The following is a 17,451-nucleotide window of genomic DNA, read 5'->3' on the forward strand; positions in this document are numbered from 1 at the left end:
GGTATCTGTATCGGTGAAAATTTACTGCTAGGTATTGGTATCAGATCAGTAGGTATTTTTCTGTGTCAGTGGAACCCTAGTTTCAAAACCTTTATGTTATTTACCTGTACCTAAGGAAGGTGCCTTTCTCCATATGGTATGTGTATGTGACTGTCTCTGGGAAAACTCTTATTTGTGAGTATTGAGAAATGATGATTTGAAGTATAATATTTATAGCTCACCAATGGTTGAGGTTACTTGTAAAATGGTTGAGGTTACTTGTACAATGGTTGAGGTTACTTGTACAATGGTTGAGATGAAATAAATTTCCAACAATTCCTTACCTACGCCAGAGAGTGTCCACTGTACAAGTAGCAACAGCCAAGTCTCCTGCCATGTTAGGTACTGTTTTATGAGGGTGAACATATTAGTCAAGCTCCAATTGGGTCGTGAGTGAAAAGGGGAACATGTAGAGATTAGGGCTGGGACGAATATTGAAATTTACCTTCGAATATTCACTAATAAAATCTTCGAACATTCAAAGCTTCGGTGTTAGCTTTCAAGTTGTAGGTTTTATTGTATTTATGCACATCCTTCTTAGGTTTTATCTTTCTAAACCTATTAATAAAGTTTGTAAGCTTTTGGAAAGTGCATAGCAGCAGTACTGAATGACGTGCTCGATTGATTACAAATGGGCGTGTCCGCTATACTGCAATCATGCACAGGTAAACAGCAAGTAATGGTTAAAAGTATGCTTTCCATGCATTATCTACCACTTTATAAGGTGTTTTTAAGGTTGCAACTATGGTAGCAAGCTGAACTGCAATGGTTTAAAAGTGGGTGTGGCACACAAAGATCGATCGCAAAGAGACGAACATTGATCATGCAAGAGGAATAAGCAGTTGCAGTAAAGATAACCACATTTATTTGTAATTCTTTCGTAGACTATGAGTACATTACGAAGCTTCGAAGGATAGTTTTATAATTCGAAGTTTACTTAAGGGTGCTCTGTACAGTTTGTGTAAGGCTTCCCAAGTCACATGGCAAAACAGGTTAACTTTTACATTGATGGAAATATTATGGTCGTTAATTAGTCTGTGCCTTATTAGCACCTGTGCAATAGGCAACAGGCACACCCCTTGCTATTCTACACCCTTATGTTTAAAATAGAACTAGTCTGTCATTTTTCACCCAAAAGGCACGAAATGTTTGGTTGAGTTACTGTAGTAATTTTGCTAAAAAAGAGCGCTTGTGGTTTTTTGATAGCAACTTCGGGTGACAAATAGCATGGAAGTGAAAAGAAAGATTGGTGGCAGTGTCAAACCGGAAGTTAACCGGAAGTTGAGTATCTGATGAGTGAGAAGCTAAAAGACAAAAATAAAAATGCACAATAGTTTGTATTGTTTTGTATAGTGTATCATGAAAGTATCAAGGTTCTAGTGTGTAAACTGTAAGACTAGTTCTAGTTTAATTACCCTTTCGATACTGCATATTTTTCTACTTCCGTACATTAAAAAACTGCATTATTTAAGGAAACGCGCATTGTCTATTCCTTCACCTTGAAAAACTCACAGATTGCTTACTCTGCCCGTGGAACATGCCTGAGAAGAATCACTCATCATATCTTAGCATGGGCATCTAGGTTTCACTGTTGTATTCTTTTCTGTTACAAACTTACAAAACGTTTCATTCGCACAATAACGCTAGCACTTTATTGGAATATCTTTGACCACCATTTTTGATTGTGTAACCATATCACGTCATATAATAGATCATCAGATGCAGAATTTAATGCTGAGTCTATTGAAACTTACCGTTCTTCAATCGGACCTACAGAATCGACTTATGAAGCGTTTTCGAAAGATGTGCAACTTTTCCTGTGATTTTTCAATGCTGTATCATAGTTTCAGTGTTGCTTTTCAAGGCAGGATAATCGCTAGGGCTGTGTTTCTAGTGTCATTTCATTCTCCATTGTTTATGGAGTTAAACAGTGGTAGTTGTGTTTTCATACTGTTGTTGGGTTGATCTGTAGGTCCGAAAGACTAACAGAAGTCAACAAAAACCCACTAGTGCGTCAGTGGGATTACGCAGTATATGCTATAAAACGTACTGGTGCGTTCACGGTATCGAAAGGGTTAAAAAGAAAAATTATAACTTGCATTCTACAGCAAATTAGCAGTTGGGTTTGGAATAAAGTGTTCTCTAGCGTTAGCTTATATCCGGTAAGAAAGTACAGTATATATTCCCAAACCGTTTGTGAGTTATGGTAATTTCATGGGAGCTGTACATGAACTGTACAGAGCACCCTTAACCTTCGAACCTACGAAGCATTCGAAGCTTCATCCCAGCCCTAGTATAGATGCTACGTTAACACTTCTAAATTGGCTATATAAAATGATAGAGTATAGCACTTTATCCAACAGTTGTACAGCCATGCCCAGGTTGACCAGAGCACCATAGACTGCTCATATGGCTGCTTTCAACTGGGCCTGCATAATAAAGCAGCCATAAAATCAAACTACAGTACTGCTACTCTGGGTGATTTTGACAGTGAAGTTTTATGTCTGGTGAAACATCAAACTTGCTGTGACGGGCAATAATTCCAGTTCTCCAGTCACACACATGTATAAGTACAGTAGTTCTGTTTGTTTCTCTAGTGTTGCAGTAAATACTTCCATTTATCAATCATCATGTGCTGCAGTGTTTTTATTTGCTATTCCTCTACTTGGAGAAAGTATTAGTATAATAAAGGTATGTAGTCATGTGTATATCATGTACAGTATTGTAGGCAATACATGCATCATGGACTTACCTTTGTCCTCTTTTGTGTCCCATTGTTTTTCTCCACTAGACTGTATCACATAGTGTAGGTGTTGATTTGTGGGTAGCATGTCATTGGCTTCTTGTGATTTATAATGGAATTGCCTGTAATTTTCATAATGAGTGTTTTATTGCTGAGACACTTATTGTACAGCTGTTCTTTGTGACGCAAGGAGAACATACAGTACATATATGGAATGAGATGTCTATGTTGCTTTTCAGCAATTGTGACCTAGTTTTAGAAACCATTGATATCCGCACTTTTTTCAACACTTATTTTATTGCTTCTTTTTTTGACCAGTGAGGCAATAAAAACTGTTAAAAATTTTTGGAACTTGTATTTTTGCCCATTGTTTTTACGGTACTGCCCAAGCGCAATGTCGCACTTGCTTGCCACTCAACTTTGCTTGAGATTTTAATAATTGTTAATTAAGGGGCGTGGCAACTGTTTCGCACATGAGACAACGTGGTAGCTGTTTCGTTCACAAGAATCGCTAGTGAAACAGTTGCCACACCCCTTAATTAACAATTTTTAAAATTTCCAGCAAGTTGCGAGTGCGACATTGCACTTGGACAGTACCGTAAATGCATTTTATTACAAAAGTACTGTTGTGTGTAGATCAATTGTTTTCTCAAATTTGGTCATGGTTGATAGTTGAGATGCACAATTAATTTTCATACTACACAGCTGTATGTCTGAGATCATTCTTTCCTTTGCAGGTTCACCATGTAGGCACTAGGCAACCTTCCTTATTTGTTACTTTTCTATGAAAAAAAATTCCTTGTGTTTGTTACGTTCATTATAATAATGTACATTATATTTTAGGTGATATCATTGATTATTTCAGTTGGTGGAGTATGTATGGTTGGGATATTTTCCAACAGTAATAATGATAACAATGGATGTTCAAATTGCTCAATTCCAGAGCTGAATATCACAACCCCATTTGTCGGTAGTACTACTTCTAATGGTGAAACTAACAACACAGTACTAGGAATATTTGTAAGTTTGGTATTAGCTCTTTAGTACACATTATTAGAAGAATGTTTCACATGTACATGTATGCAGAGCAGATTATAATGGTCGGCCATTGGACATTTACCAACCAATTTGTTCGAAGACTAATTGCTTACAGAACTGAACCGATCAAGGAGGCCGACCACTTTCCACCAAAATAGATCAATGTACTCTAATAAAACAGTCAACTACTTTAATAGAGCATTGAAAGTGCTTTTAAAGTGAAAAAACGTTATGTCCATTGGGTAATTGGTAACTGACCCTACGCCCTTGCATGTTCTTTCTACTACAAGTTGACACACTGTTGTGATGTAGCTGAACTCTCTACTGAGTGACTTGTAATGTGCTCTCTACAGGGTGACTTGACATACAGTAGCTGAACTCTCCTACAGGTTACCTGGTGATGTACTGTAGCTGAACTCTCTACTGGGTGACTTGTAATGTAGCTGAATTCTCTACAGCAAGACTTGTTACATATCTCTCTACTGGGTGACTTGTAATGGAGATGAAGTCTCTACTGAATGACTTGTTTGTACTGTAGTTCAACTCTGTGTGACTTGCTGGTAGCTGAACTCTCTACATTGTAACTTGTACTGTAGCTGAGCTAATAAATGCATAGTTGACTGTTCTAATAGGGTGACTGCACTATTAGAGTATTTTGGCATGTACTTGCTACAGGTACTGTAGTTGGCTTTTGCATTATAGCTCACAGGATTTAAGCCCAGGTAGTTCTATTGCACTAAAGTCCATCCTAAGATGATTAATTCATGCACAATATAGGTTGCACAATATTGAAGCATTTTATCTGTTGTACGTAAATATGTCTGCTTTATGGACTTTACATTGTCTTGCACTAAAATTAATATCAGTAAAACATTAACTTGTGCACACATTCAGAAATTGCATAGTGACTTTAATTGGCAGTTGTTACATGTACAGTATGTTGTGATTTATTATGAGGTTATCAATTACCGTTTTGTCCATCTTTAGTACCTGCTTCTCAGTATGTTGACTTATGCTCTACTTGAAGTTAGTGTTAAGAAGTGGATGATTCCCCCAGGAGACACTGCTGTTATACCAAACAGTTTACGTGGATTAGGTCTAATGGGGGTACATACTCTGTTTTGGATGTGGTAAGTGTGATAGTAAATGTGACTGGCTGAGTGAAAACCTGCTAAGTGGAGCAAGTTGCATACTACAGTATACCTTCATGGATTTGCTGGGTCATGATGAGCGCATTGAACTCAATTACATCTTTGTAGCTTGTTTCCATCATGAATTATGATTGTACCTGTAGTACAAATCAAATTTGAGCTGTTCCAACTGTCTAGTGCTATTTGGCTGAAACTTTGGCAGTTCACTCCTCTGTTACTCTAAGAACAAAAAACAAACCAATTTGCAAACATGGCAGGTTTTGCTTAGCAGGTCACAAATGATTGATGTAATATGGTGTATATTATTGTAGGCCACCACTAATCATTTTACATTACACTGGAGTTGAAGTGTTTGGTTGGCCTTCAAAACGTAAGTGTTTAATTAATAATTTTATGTTAAGATTATCAACAAGGGTTAAGGAGAGTATCTAAAACTGTACATAGTCCTGTGAACAAAAGATTGTGCAAAGTTAAATGGCTTTTTCTTGGATGTAACTACAATTAAAGATCATCCTAGACAAGATGGTGTGCATTCAACTTGGCCAGTAAGAGCAGGGTAAGTCTTGTGTGCACATGCACGCTTGCATCACGCAATTTTAATGGTTCACGTAATCGGCAATAACAGTGGACAGACTACACTGCTTGGAATTTTCAACTGTATAGCCACGTTAACAAGCAAAGCCTACTTTTGAGTATTCTGTAATTGAAGGAACACTGTCCATTGTATATTCTTGTTCAGTTTTCAGTGGTTTACTGGTTCAGTCTACAAACTCATCACCGTGCAGCTAATAAGGAAACATACAAATACTAGAAATCCATATGCTATAAAACGTTTAATTTCTGTGCAATCATTTTGTTACAGGACTACATAGAGTTTTATTTCTATTGTGTTGTTGTATATTTGTATTATAGACATTCTTGTACTGATGGTGATGAGTGCCTGTTTGGATATAACGTTTAATGCCAGTCTACTGATGTGTATTGCACTTGTGTCTCCTCTTTTTGCAAGGTGAGATCTGGAATGTGGTTTATAAAACAGTATACGGTAGTACTGTTTAGTACTGTTTCCATACTAAAGTGACAGGCACCCCCAAAATGCTGCAGTTAAAAGCCATCATAGAAATGTTAAACAGAATTGCTTTAAGTAGTGTATCTAAGTTTAAATCCAGCATTAACAGCAAGAAAATACTCACAGACAGCAGGATATTGATATTTTAGAAAAATTTCCAAACCCGATATTTGGTCTTCCTGCCTGCTAGCGTGCCTGCCTGCCCACAGTTGCAAGGGTAGAGGCCAAACAAAGCAGTGCACGACCATCATTTAAAAATGCAATGGTGGCATGTGCCTTTTCTGATTCCGATGAGTATCTGCCTTCTGCGATTTGCCTTTCCTTTTATTTTTATCTTCAATTACATGGTCGTTGTCTTCATGCAATGCTGAGACATTAATTATTTTTTACATCGACACTTTCCTTAGAGGAGCCACAAAACTATTTGAAGTGTTTTAAGCTACTGTAGGTGGAGTAGATACGTGTGTAACTACACTTAACAATTGCTAATCTTACTACATCTCTAACTGATCAGAGCATGCTATCTCGCACTTACTGTTGATTTCAGTTCAGTTAAACACTGATCTTAGTGACTACAGCAATCTCTCTTGTATGTACATTCATAATATACTTAACTGTATAACATTACATTCAGTTACTTAAAAGTGGAGAATGGGAGGATGGGTATTGCAGTAGGGAAGGGTGAATAGTTCCGTCCATCATAAAAGTTCTGCATTACATGTGAGGTGAAGCTTTCTTAAGCTAAGCTCTGTCACAGTACTGTCACAGTGACTTTTTATGTGTGGTTGTGACCACTTTGTAAAACTGCTGATGGCTTTTTACTTTTAATGACCACCATGGAATAACTCATGACATGGATGGAATGTTCAAGTGGAACTGAAACCAACAATAATGATCAGTGCAAGCTGTGACCATGTCCCTTTATGATCTAGCTACAATCAACTGTAGTTTTTCTGTAGAAAACTAGACATGGCAAACCATGCCCCTAATCTATATTACGTAGATCACCCAAAACAAGCATAGAGATTGAGATACTCTAATAAAGCAGCCACATGTGTACAACATAATGTATGCTATAACAAAAACAAATTTATGAACTACTGTATATATGGTGCAATTAAAAATTATAGGGCTCCAGCATTTAAAAGTAGTGGAACAGGAGATATGGATGGTAACTATTGCATGCAACATAGCTGTTGCTATGTGAAAAAATTATTACTTTGACATTGAACAGATGGTGGTAAGACAACAGTGTAGGGATTTTCCCACATACCTATGTATGTGTAGGTTATCGCACAAATCAAGGAATGGCACAATAATCACCGAGGGCGAAGCCCGAGGTGATTATGTGCCATTCAGAAGGTCTCTAAAATAGCAAAGATACCGTGGATTTGGGTGATAACCAATTTAGACTATGGCTCGTACGGCTCTGGTCACTGCCAATAATGGCGACTTCCTGATCGAATTAGTGTTAAAACAACTCACTGGTAGACTTCCTAGATGAATACGATCATCTCTATTATCCAGTGATGTTTTCTTCGCACTCTAGCGATGATTTCTGATGGCTGTTGTAACTGGAATCCAGCAAAACACGTGGCACACATGACAAATACTTTTGTCATGTGTATCTAACCAGTTTAGATACCTACCCCGGGTATCTATTGGATTTTAAATACCTCGTTAACGACAAAACTTCAAAGCATACTATGCGTACCATAGTCTAATTTGTAATAGCTACCATCATTCGTATCTCTTGTTTCACTACTTTTCATTGCTGAAACCCTACTAAAGAATTTTAAGTTCGATGAGGGATCAAAAAAATAGAGAAACAAGAGGGCTACACCTGAAGATATACTAGTGGACATTTAATCCCTACTTCAGTCTATACCCATGACTGAATTAAGGGGGATTAAATGTTCACTAGTATATCTACAGGTATAGCCGACCTCCCTTGTTTCCCTACTTTTTTCTACGCTAATCAAACTTAAAATACTTATTTTTTTCATTTTTGTAACATTATGAATGACTAGACTGGTGAACCTGCGCATAATGCAGAAAGTATGGTGGCACTGAGTTAAATGTTTTTATCTAAACACGTGCCATAGGTATCAATTACTGACTCGAAAGTGAAGTGGCCATTATGTTTTTTTGTTTGTTTTTGTTTTTTCAGCTATGTTTCACAGTGCTACAAAGAAGAACAGTAGGAGAAGTGCCTCTGCAATCAATCCAGTCACCACGAAAAATACGGACAATTCACACACCCCAACTATCAATTACTGGATTGGCCTAGGAAGTGTCCATAACACTTCGTTGTCAGCTGTATTCAGCCCGTTTCACAGCATTACTAACAAACAACAGTAGGAGAAGCAATTGCAATGAATCCAGTTAATGCAGATGATATCCCATTTACAAATGTGACCGGATCTGCGAAAACCTGACACAATAGCGCAAGCCTAAATTTCCAGTATAAAGCATTGAAAACAATTGGTGAAATATTTGCGTATTATTGAAAAAATTCCGTAGATTTTTTGAACGCCTCTTTCATAGTGAAGGAAGGGACTAACAATAAAAACCTGGAATCATCTTATTCGCCTACTCAAGAGAAGTTAGAAAATCTTTGTTTTGTTGCAGTAGACCCAAGGATTTGTAAGTTATTAGCATTTGTATACGTCACGTTGAAGCGATCGTATGCGATCAAGTTTTCTTCACGAATTTCACCTTTGTATCCAGCAGACATGGGGTCAAGTACATTTAAAAGTACTTAAGTAAAGTACAAGTACTTTTGAATTTTCCAAGTACAAGTACTCCAGCAGCAATCAAGAGAGTACTTAAGTAAAGTACAAGTACTTTCAAATCTGTACTTAAGTGTACTTAAGTATAAGTACTCATGTACTTGGCCCCATGTCTGGTATCCAGTGAAGAAGGGTGATAAAAGGACAAACTTACCCAGTAAATGATTTCCCTATTCATGGCAAACATGAAGGTGAACATTTCAGCCCAGTACATCCATCCTTTCGTAAGTTACAACTGTTTTAGTAAGTGCCTGTAATTTATTTTCCCAATACTTGCTGTACAAATCGATTTTTCTGTTGTTGCTACTTTGTAGGGCTGTAACTCCGAAAGCTATTGGCATATGAGGCTGAAACTTTGCTAGAGAATGCACTTGGCTATGTAGATTATAAATATTTAATAAACAGGAATTCAAAAAAAAATGCGCTATTGTGTCAGATTTACAGATCCGGTCACAAATGTAGGGAAGCCATCAAGCTATTCAAATCGACACCTTGGGCTCACTGTCAGCAAAAATAAGTGGGATGCAAAGTAGGACAAAGGTAAGTCCATGATATGTGCATTGTATGTACTGCAGTATGCCAAAAGGCACATCTTGAGATAAAGTGACATCAAACAGTGAAAATATCAAGCCCGTATAGCCTTAGCTGTTATCAAGTTAAGCTTGCCTGAACAGGCATTAGAAATTCCATAGAATTTTTTTTCTTGTAACAATCTGTTGGTAGCATTTAGGATCATACTGAAGGCACTTTTAGGCTTGGTTATACCTAGCAATGCAATACTGCCAAGGTGCCAGGATGGTATTATGAAGCTGGTTTTTGGGTGATATTTTTGGCCAGAAAAAGCCCAAACCTCTATATACAGTACTACTTTACTGTATGATAATTTGCGATTGTTTTAGTACACTTATGAACTGGCCCATTTAGAAAATTATATATTTCCAGCAAAGATTTTTTACTATAGTGTCGCATTGTGTTGTGTTTAGTGTTGGAGCAATACTGGCCATCCCTACTGCAATGATGTGGGACTACTTCACCAAGGACTACACTGAGAGTTACTTAGCTTACATTGGAACTTCATTCATCATAGTAGGATTTGTAGGATTTGTGATATCAGAGGTTGTTACAGAGAGGAGGAAACATCGTACCAAACTGGTCGCATCACAAGAAAGCAGTATGTTCAAAAGACCAACATTTGGTTGGGTTTAGCTAGTTGTAATGAACTTCTTGGATACCAAGAGCTCTTGTAGTACTACTTATTTATTTGTTTATTTACACAGGTAGCATCTTTTTTGTAATAAAAGTCTTTTGTATATATTTACAATAGTTGTAGTGACATTATTTGCCATGTAAATGTTCTGTATTATTATTTTCTCTGTTTTGGAGAGTTGTATAACATTATAATGTGTATTATTTTCTTATAGCAAGCACTAGTTGATCACTTCTATCATAAATAGCTATCTTGCAGGAGTACATGGAGGCCACTCTCATAGCTCACTAGCTCAACGTGAAGTATAGACAATCTGAGGGGTACTTTGTCCCCCTTGAGCTTAAAGGACAATGTTCACACCATAAAGTAAAACGATTATTTTATGGTAACAGTTGGACAGTGGACAATTTCCTGGCAAACTGTTCATTTTTCCTGACCATAATTGGATTTGGCAGGACATAATATGTAGAAGCTTATTGTCAGCTGTGTATGAATATTAACTATGTCCAGTGTTGGTTCATTTGCATGGTTACCAGGAGGTGCTAGACTTTTACTGAGAACATGAGTTTGGATATGAGCAAAGGCCTATAGTGCCTAGACTTATTTTTTGCATAGTAGTTTATCCTTTGTATAATCCCTCTACCATCCCATAAAAGTGGTTATACAACAGTAGTAGTTTTGTGGCTGTGATAAACAGGCAAAGTGTAGTGCATTTGTGTCTAGGGACTAACTAGTCTATTTTGCTTTTTTTTTCACCTATTTTTCTTTCCAGCAATTCTTTTATTTTTCACCTATTTTGCTCAAGAATTATAAATTTTGCTCAGCACTGATCTTTGTTAATTGAATATTTCCAATTGCAAAGCTACAGTTTTACCTTAAAGTAACTGTTCTATTAGAGTATCTCGATCAGCAATTACTTCTAACATGTAAAGCAAGAAACTAGCTAATATTGCTGAACACGTGTGACTGTTTTATTAGGGTATCTCGATTGTCACTTGTTCCTGTAACAATTAGCAATGCATTGTCGATATTCGTCTGACTGTTCTATTAGAGTATCTTGATCTTTTGTGCAATTTTTATGTCCGCTTCACAAAAATTGCACCTATTATGCCAGCATTTTGCTCATTGCTTTTACCCACCCATTGTACCAAAATTTTTACCGGCAAAATCGACGGGTCCCTATTTGTGTCTATACAGTGTATTGGTATGTCCATATATTAGTCCAACCAAGTAAAATTTGTCCTGGCACTTATAAAAAATCTTATCATAAACCCTGCTTCACACTGTATTGAAGTACAGAAATTTTGAAAACCGATGGGGGTAAATATATAGAAGACAATTAACGGTTATATAATGCTCTTGACTGATATGTGTGAACTAGCTGTATATGTCACTATGAAGAAATTGGGACAAACAAATTAATTTTTTTTTACATTGAGATTGACATCATTGATTGTAGTGGGGAACAGTCACTACTCTAATAGAACATTCAATGAAAGTACTGACTGATATATACACTTAACAGCAATGGCGGATCCAGGATGGGGCATTTGGGGCAAATGCCCCCCCTTCAAGAAATTGCATACAAGATCGAGATACTCTAATAGATAGGGTTTCCAACTCAAAATAAGAAGGTGCTTCCTTTTGTTGTTTCTAGTGATTTTCACATAGACTGACCTTTAAGATACAGCAAACAAGTGCTAATTTATTATTAGATTGCTTGTAGCATTGAGTATCAGCATAAGTTTAACACACAAAACATACAAAAAGTGGTCACGTGACCAAAGAATAGTTAAATTATAATATATCATAATAGTTAAATTGGGCAGCTTATTAGAAAATCATTGTATTGTAGGGTGACCGAAGTCACATTATTGTATTTTCTTGCCTTATAATGAAGAATTCTACATCTTGTAGTGTTATAGCACATCCTTTATAGCTGTAATGGGATTGTTGGCCACATGACCACTTTATGGGTTTTTGCAGTTAAAACTGCACTAATATTGAATAGACAGTTTAATAATATATTAGCACCTGTTTGTTTTATCTTAAGGTCAACCTGTGTGAAAATCATCAGAAACAATGAAAAAGCTGAGGCATCATCTTATTTTGCAGTGGAAATCCTATATGAAGGGATTTTTGGTCACGTGACCACTTTTTTGATATGTACACATGTTAAAATTGTGCTGATAGCAACTGGGAGTTTGTAAAAGGCGGAACTAAGGAATAACGGAATAGCGGAATAACTCGAGTCACAACGAATGGGCATTTTATATCAATATGGCTTCTTATGCAATGTTAGGGTGATTGTACTGTTACAGCTGTGAACTCATCCGTCGTAGATACTGAGGATTTTCTGTCCGTTCGAACATTGCGTACTGCGTATCGCGTACAGCCGTATTACGTACTGAATTATTATCCATGTGAAGTAAGTCAAACACGCAGTACGCAATGTTCGAACGGACAGAAAATCCTCAGTATCCTTGCAATGTTAGGGCGATTGCGTGTACTGTCATAGGCGGCGGAAAGGGGGGGGGCTAGGGGGCTAAAGCCCCCCCTAGGTCTGCTGACGGGGGGCTTAGCCCCCCCTTAGAATGATATCACACCGAAATTATCTATCTTGGAGTGGGGCTGAAAACCGTGATAAAGATCGAGATACTCTAATAGAACAGTCACTCTAATAAAGTAGTCAGTGTGTAGCGAGCTATGTAAGGATTTTTATGTAGTTTATCAGCTAGAAATGGTAGCTGGTGAGGTGGAAAGCTCTTGTCAGTTGGTTGTGACCTTTTTTTTTTTTTTTTTTGGTCTCACCCTACCAAACTATAGAAATAAGTCTGGGTCAGCTCAGCGGAGCCCCCCCTCATATCAACTACTTCCTCCGCCGCTGTGTACTGTTACAGTTGTGAACTACACTGCTTCGTCACTCATAGCCGTCCTAGCGAAGTGATTACTATACGCTCTTACTACTACTGTATGTAGCTAAGTATCATTGCGCTAGCACAGCTAGAATATACAGTAGTTAGCTATTAGTTTCGTTTTAAGTCTTCATCCTTCCAGTGGAGGGATGAAACGAAACGGCTGTCACACCCCCTTTTGCTCGCGACATTGGTACCATACTTTACATACAGTAGTAGCTAGTAAGAGCTATAATCAAATGTAATTTTGCACTTCGTAAGCGGGTACTGTATGTTAAGTATGGTACCGACGTCATAAGCAAAGGGGGCGTGGTAGTCGTTTCGTTTCATCCCTTCACTGGAAGGATGAAGACTCGAAAACGAAACTAATGGCTAACTACTGTATATTCTAGCTTAGCTACATACAGTAGTAGTAAGAGCGTATAGTAATCATTTCGCTAGGCGGACATCTATGAGTGACGAAGCAGTGTATATAGTAATCATTTCGCTAGGACATCTATGAGTGACGAAGCAGTGTAGTTCACAGCTGTAACAGTACACACAATCACCCTACATTGTAAGGATATCTACGAGAGATGAGTTCACAGCTGTAACAGTACAATCACCCTAATATTGCATAAGCCATATAAATGCCCGTTCGTTGTGATGCGAGTTATTCCGTTATTCCGCTATTCCTTATTCCGTCTTTTACAAACTCCCATAGCAACTACTGCAAACATTCCAATAACAAATTAGCACTTGTTTTCTTTAACTTAAAGGTAAATCTGTGCAAAAATCTCCAGAAACAACAAAATGAAACACCTTCCTATTTTGAGTGGAAACCCTATAATAGAGCAGTCAATTACTCTAATAAAGCAGTCACAATGTTCATGAGGCAGTGCAGCTTACTTATGAAGCTATAAATAGGATTTTATTTTACATAACATACGTGATATAATATATTATTTGGTAAAGGATAACTAGCTATTATTGTTGTGACCTTTTTTTTTTTTTTCTTTTTTTTTGCTCTTCAACTTTTTTTCAGCAAGGTGCCCCCCCTCTTTCCAGACTCTGGATCCGCCCGGCCCCTGAACAGGTTACCATTTCAGAAAAGTAGTACTTGACTAGACTTTTCATAGCGTACACAATAAAACAACCACCAAGAATGCACTCAGATGCATGGAAATTAGGAATCTACTTTTTTTTAAATTATCCAACTAGAATCATAAGTGCCCTTCATTCATCAAGCATACCGACCAATCAATAATTAAGTTATGAGAAAGAATGTAGCTTGTGTAGCTAGTGGAATAAACACTCATCTTAAGTTCTTTTTTTTTTTTTTTTCAATCTGCATGTGCCTGCTCCTAGATCTGTGTATGAGTTGAGGATCCTGTAGGTCACCACAAGCAACTTGACATGGTATAGGTTATAATGGCCTGATTGTGATCAGGTTAGTTCCTGAGATAGAAAGTAAAAAAACAAATAATAAGCTAGGAAGTTCTAAGGCTGTAAAAATAGCCTGGAATTCAAGTCTGACATGGTAGGCAGTCACCACAGTAGGGGCAGCCTCCAGATGCTGACAACACGTACTTTAATAATTTATTCACCTCTCCTGAGCCCTCCTTTATAATTAGCTAGCTAGCCATTGTTTAAATTGAACAAATGAGCTGGTAGTGTTACTCTTGTAATTACACTCTCAAAAGCAGCTAGCTGGTAGCATTTTGCAGTGCTTGAATCACTGTTCAATTGTATCAATACATGTATAACCTTTTGTCACACTTATTATTTTTGTGCACGTGGTTGTGGCTGGCCCAGCCACAGGGAAGCCGCATCGTGTAATTGTAAATCAACATTGTGTTTCTTAGCTATAGCTAGGTCAGGGACTAAGCAAGTCTATAGTTAGTAGATACACAATGCATGCACATGCAAGTAGCTAACTGCACACATGGGTCAGAGGACACTTATAAATTAATATGGAGGAAATTTGGGTGATTTGCATCACAACTCATAAAAATTATTTTAGTTTATTCTTCAATACAATTGGTGAAGTTTACTCCTCAGAATGCTTGATCATCCAATCTATAAAATTGTTTTATGCTTGCACGTGCTAATGCGCTATACAGTATTCATGCAGGAAATTTCTACAGTAAACTACCTAGAGGCTAGTAGCAGCTACTCGTACATACACTGTATACACAAAATATCATAATCTGTAACTACTGAACTTCTAGCTATGTGGTTGGTCATTGGGGGGGGGTGCCGTTCACTCTTCCTGGTGACCTATAACGATAGGGGCTAGGGTGCAAAACAACAATATCAAAGTCTCTACATCCTCCATTTGGTCATATAGATGGTCATCCTCTATGTTCACATGTTCACATCACTGTCTTCTTGTGATGATGGACTACAAAAGTATGTGCTGAAATTCTCTTCTAGGGTCTCGGGGTCTGTGCTATCAGCTCTGTTTGTTGTGTGTATCTACCCTCTCATTTGGTGGGGTCTCAAGCACTACTTCATTGTATGAATTGCTTATGGTGGAGGTGGTGTCCAACATGCTGTAGTTATTGTGTGTATGTGTGTTTATATTAGTTGTGGAATAAAAAATGGGAAAAAGGAAGAGGGGATTAGTACAATATGAAGGAGATAAGCTGAAAAGACATGACTTCATTGTCAGTGTTGGCACTTGTCAGGACTATAGTAGTTTCAACACCAAAACATAGACAGAATAAATACAAGCAGTATTTGTATATGAATTATGATTCATAAACCTGGTCGGCTTATCCCTATAAAACAAAAATGATTTCTCAAGTATACTTCAGCAATATTTATATGATATTGTACTAGATCTATTCACTGTGAGTAGTTCAATGGTAACCATGGAGGAATAGGTGGTCGATGCACGATTAATAGGAGCTCAAGTGTTGTATGTCAAAATGTGTATTTTACATAACTTGCATTATTTCTTAAGAACCAAAGCGACTATAATGGCGTTTGAGGCCAAAGGGGTAGCAAGTGAAAAAAAATCAGAAATTGTAGGTTTGAGTAGGGATTAATAAAGATATGATCCTTTTCTAGAAGATGGTCTGAGGCTTACCCAATAAGACCTTCCTATGGGTCCAACCATGCTTACTATACAGACATTAATTAGAATGGTTTTTAAGGTGGTCTTTGTTCTGGTTGTATAAAGAGGTAATCATGATCACCAGGTGAAATTGTCATTCTGTTCCATCATTCAAGCGGATCAAAAATACAGAGAAAAAAATGTGCCACCAGCTGGATTTGAACTCACAACCCAAGTCAGGTGCTTTATCAGTCAATATTTGTTATGACAGGAAGTTTTGCTTACACCATGTATATGTGGTCTTCAATGAGCTGTGGTTGACAATCAAAAGCACAAAGAAGCTCATGGTATAGGAATCCCAGAGCATCTGGATGACAAACACTTCATCTTGACCATGAATTAAGTCAACATTTTCATACTCTGGCAAGAAAGCAGTGTAACAGACCAGACAGACATCATTAATGCTCTGGGACCAATGATATTAATTTTAGTTATACACATTCAGGATGTTGGGTAATTTCCTAGCAGTACTTACCATCTTGTTACTATGTATGGGCTGTGGTGTCATCTTGTAATTGCAACATTAACAACGTAATATCTAGCAGTCATGATAAAATGCTATGAGTTTATACCACTACCTTACTAAAACCTTGCAAACACCTTACCTCACAATTAATATACTATATGACAACATAGGCTTCAACTGGCTCTTAGTAATTCATGTTTTACCTTGGTTAGCTAAGATATTCCAAGATGTTGATATAGAAGTAATGTAATCATGTACAAACAAAATCACATACTGCTTGTATTAATGAAAGTAGCTACTGTATGTACCATTCTCTTCAACAGACATACATATACACTGTATATGTATGTCCTATTGGAAGGTTGTCCTGTTAGTGTATATACTTGGTTGTGTGCACGTGTGAATAACAATAGAGTGAGACATGTTCATGAATACAAGTTAGCTAACACTACACAAATACATTTACAAAAACAACAAAACTGTCACATCACTGTATGATCTTGAGGTGTACTCCACCTACAGTGTACATGACATTATTATGACCTCTTGATTTATCAATACACTAGGAATATCACGTAGTGATAAACCATGGTAAGAATAACTGATCAGGTGTGTAATATATTTGTGTGAGATTATTATGTTCACTTGGCAAAAGTAATGATTTAGACCGCCAAAGTTTATCATTACAGTATACACCAGAAATACATACTTACCAGTGAGAAATGTATAGTCAATTTATAATTCCCAATAAATAACAACTGTCACTTTCAGTTGACTGGACACACCCCTTGTGCTCCTAATTTGGTTGATTTGTTGGACAATCATCTCCACATTTTGTTTGAACTGATCATCTTCCTCAACCTCAGATGAGACTCCAAAAGTTATTTCTTCTATTGTGTTAGCTTGTTTTAATTGTTCTAAAAACTTCAAC

General features: G+C 37.2%; 1 protein-coding gene across 4 annotated transcripts in view; it reads left to right on the top strand.

The window, feature by feature from the left end:
* LOC136265684 (uncharacterized) overlaps window positions 1–10,283 on the top strand; it is a 29,895-nt gene extending 19,612 nt beyond the window's left edge. For all 4 annotated transcript variants that reach the window (XM_066060579.1, XM_066060580.1, XM_066060581.1 and 1 more), the window contains 6 exons: window positions 2,637–2,730; window positions 3,626–3,802; window positions 4,808–4,950; window positions 5,283–5,341; window positions 5,884–5,980; window positions 9,816–10,283. In XM_066060579.1, coding sequence (XP_065916651.1) covers window positions 2,637–2,730; window positions 3,626–3,802; window positions 4,808–4,950; window positions 5,283–5,341; window positions 5,884–5,980; window positions 9,816–10,038 — 793 coding nt within the window. In that variant the 3' untranslated portion in view covers window positions 10,039–10,283. The remainder of the gene's footprint in view (window positions 1–2,636; window positions 2,731–3,625; window positions 3,803–4,807; window positions 4,951–5,282; window positions 5,342–5,883; window positions 5,981–9,815) is intronic.
* The last annotated feature ends 7,168 nt before the right edge of the window (window positions 10,284–17,451 follow it).

This window comes from Dysidea avara, chromosome 9, assembly GCF_963678975.1.
Source record: "Dysidea avara chromosome 9, odDysAvar1.4, whole genome shotgun sequence".
Classification (NCBI taxonomy): domain Eukaryota; kingdom Metazoa; phylum Porifera; class Demospongiae; order Dictyoceratida; family Dysideidae; genus Dysidea; species Dysidea avara.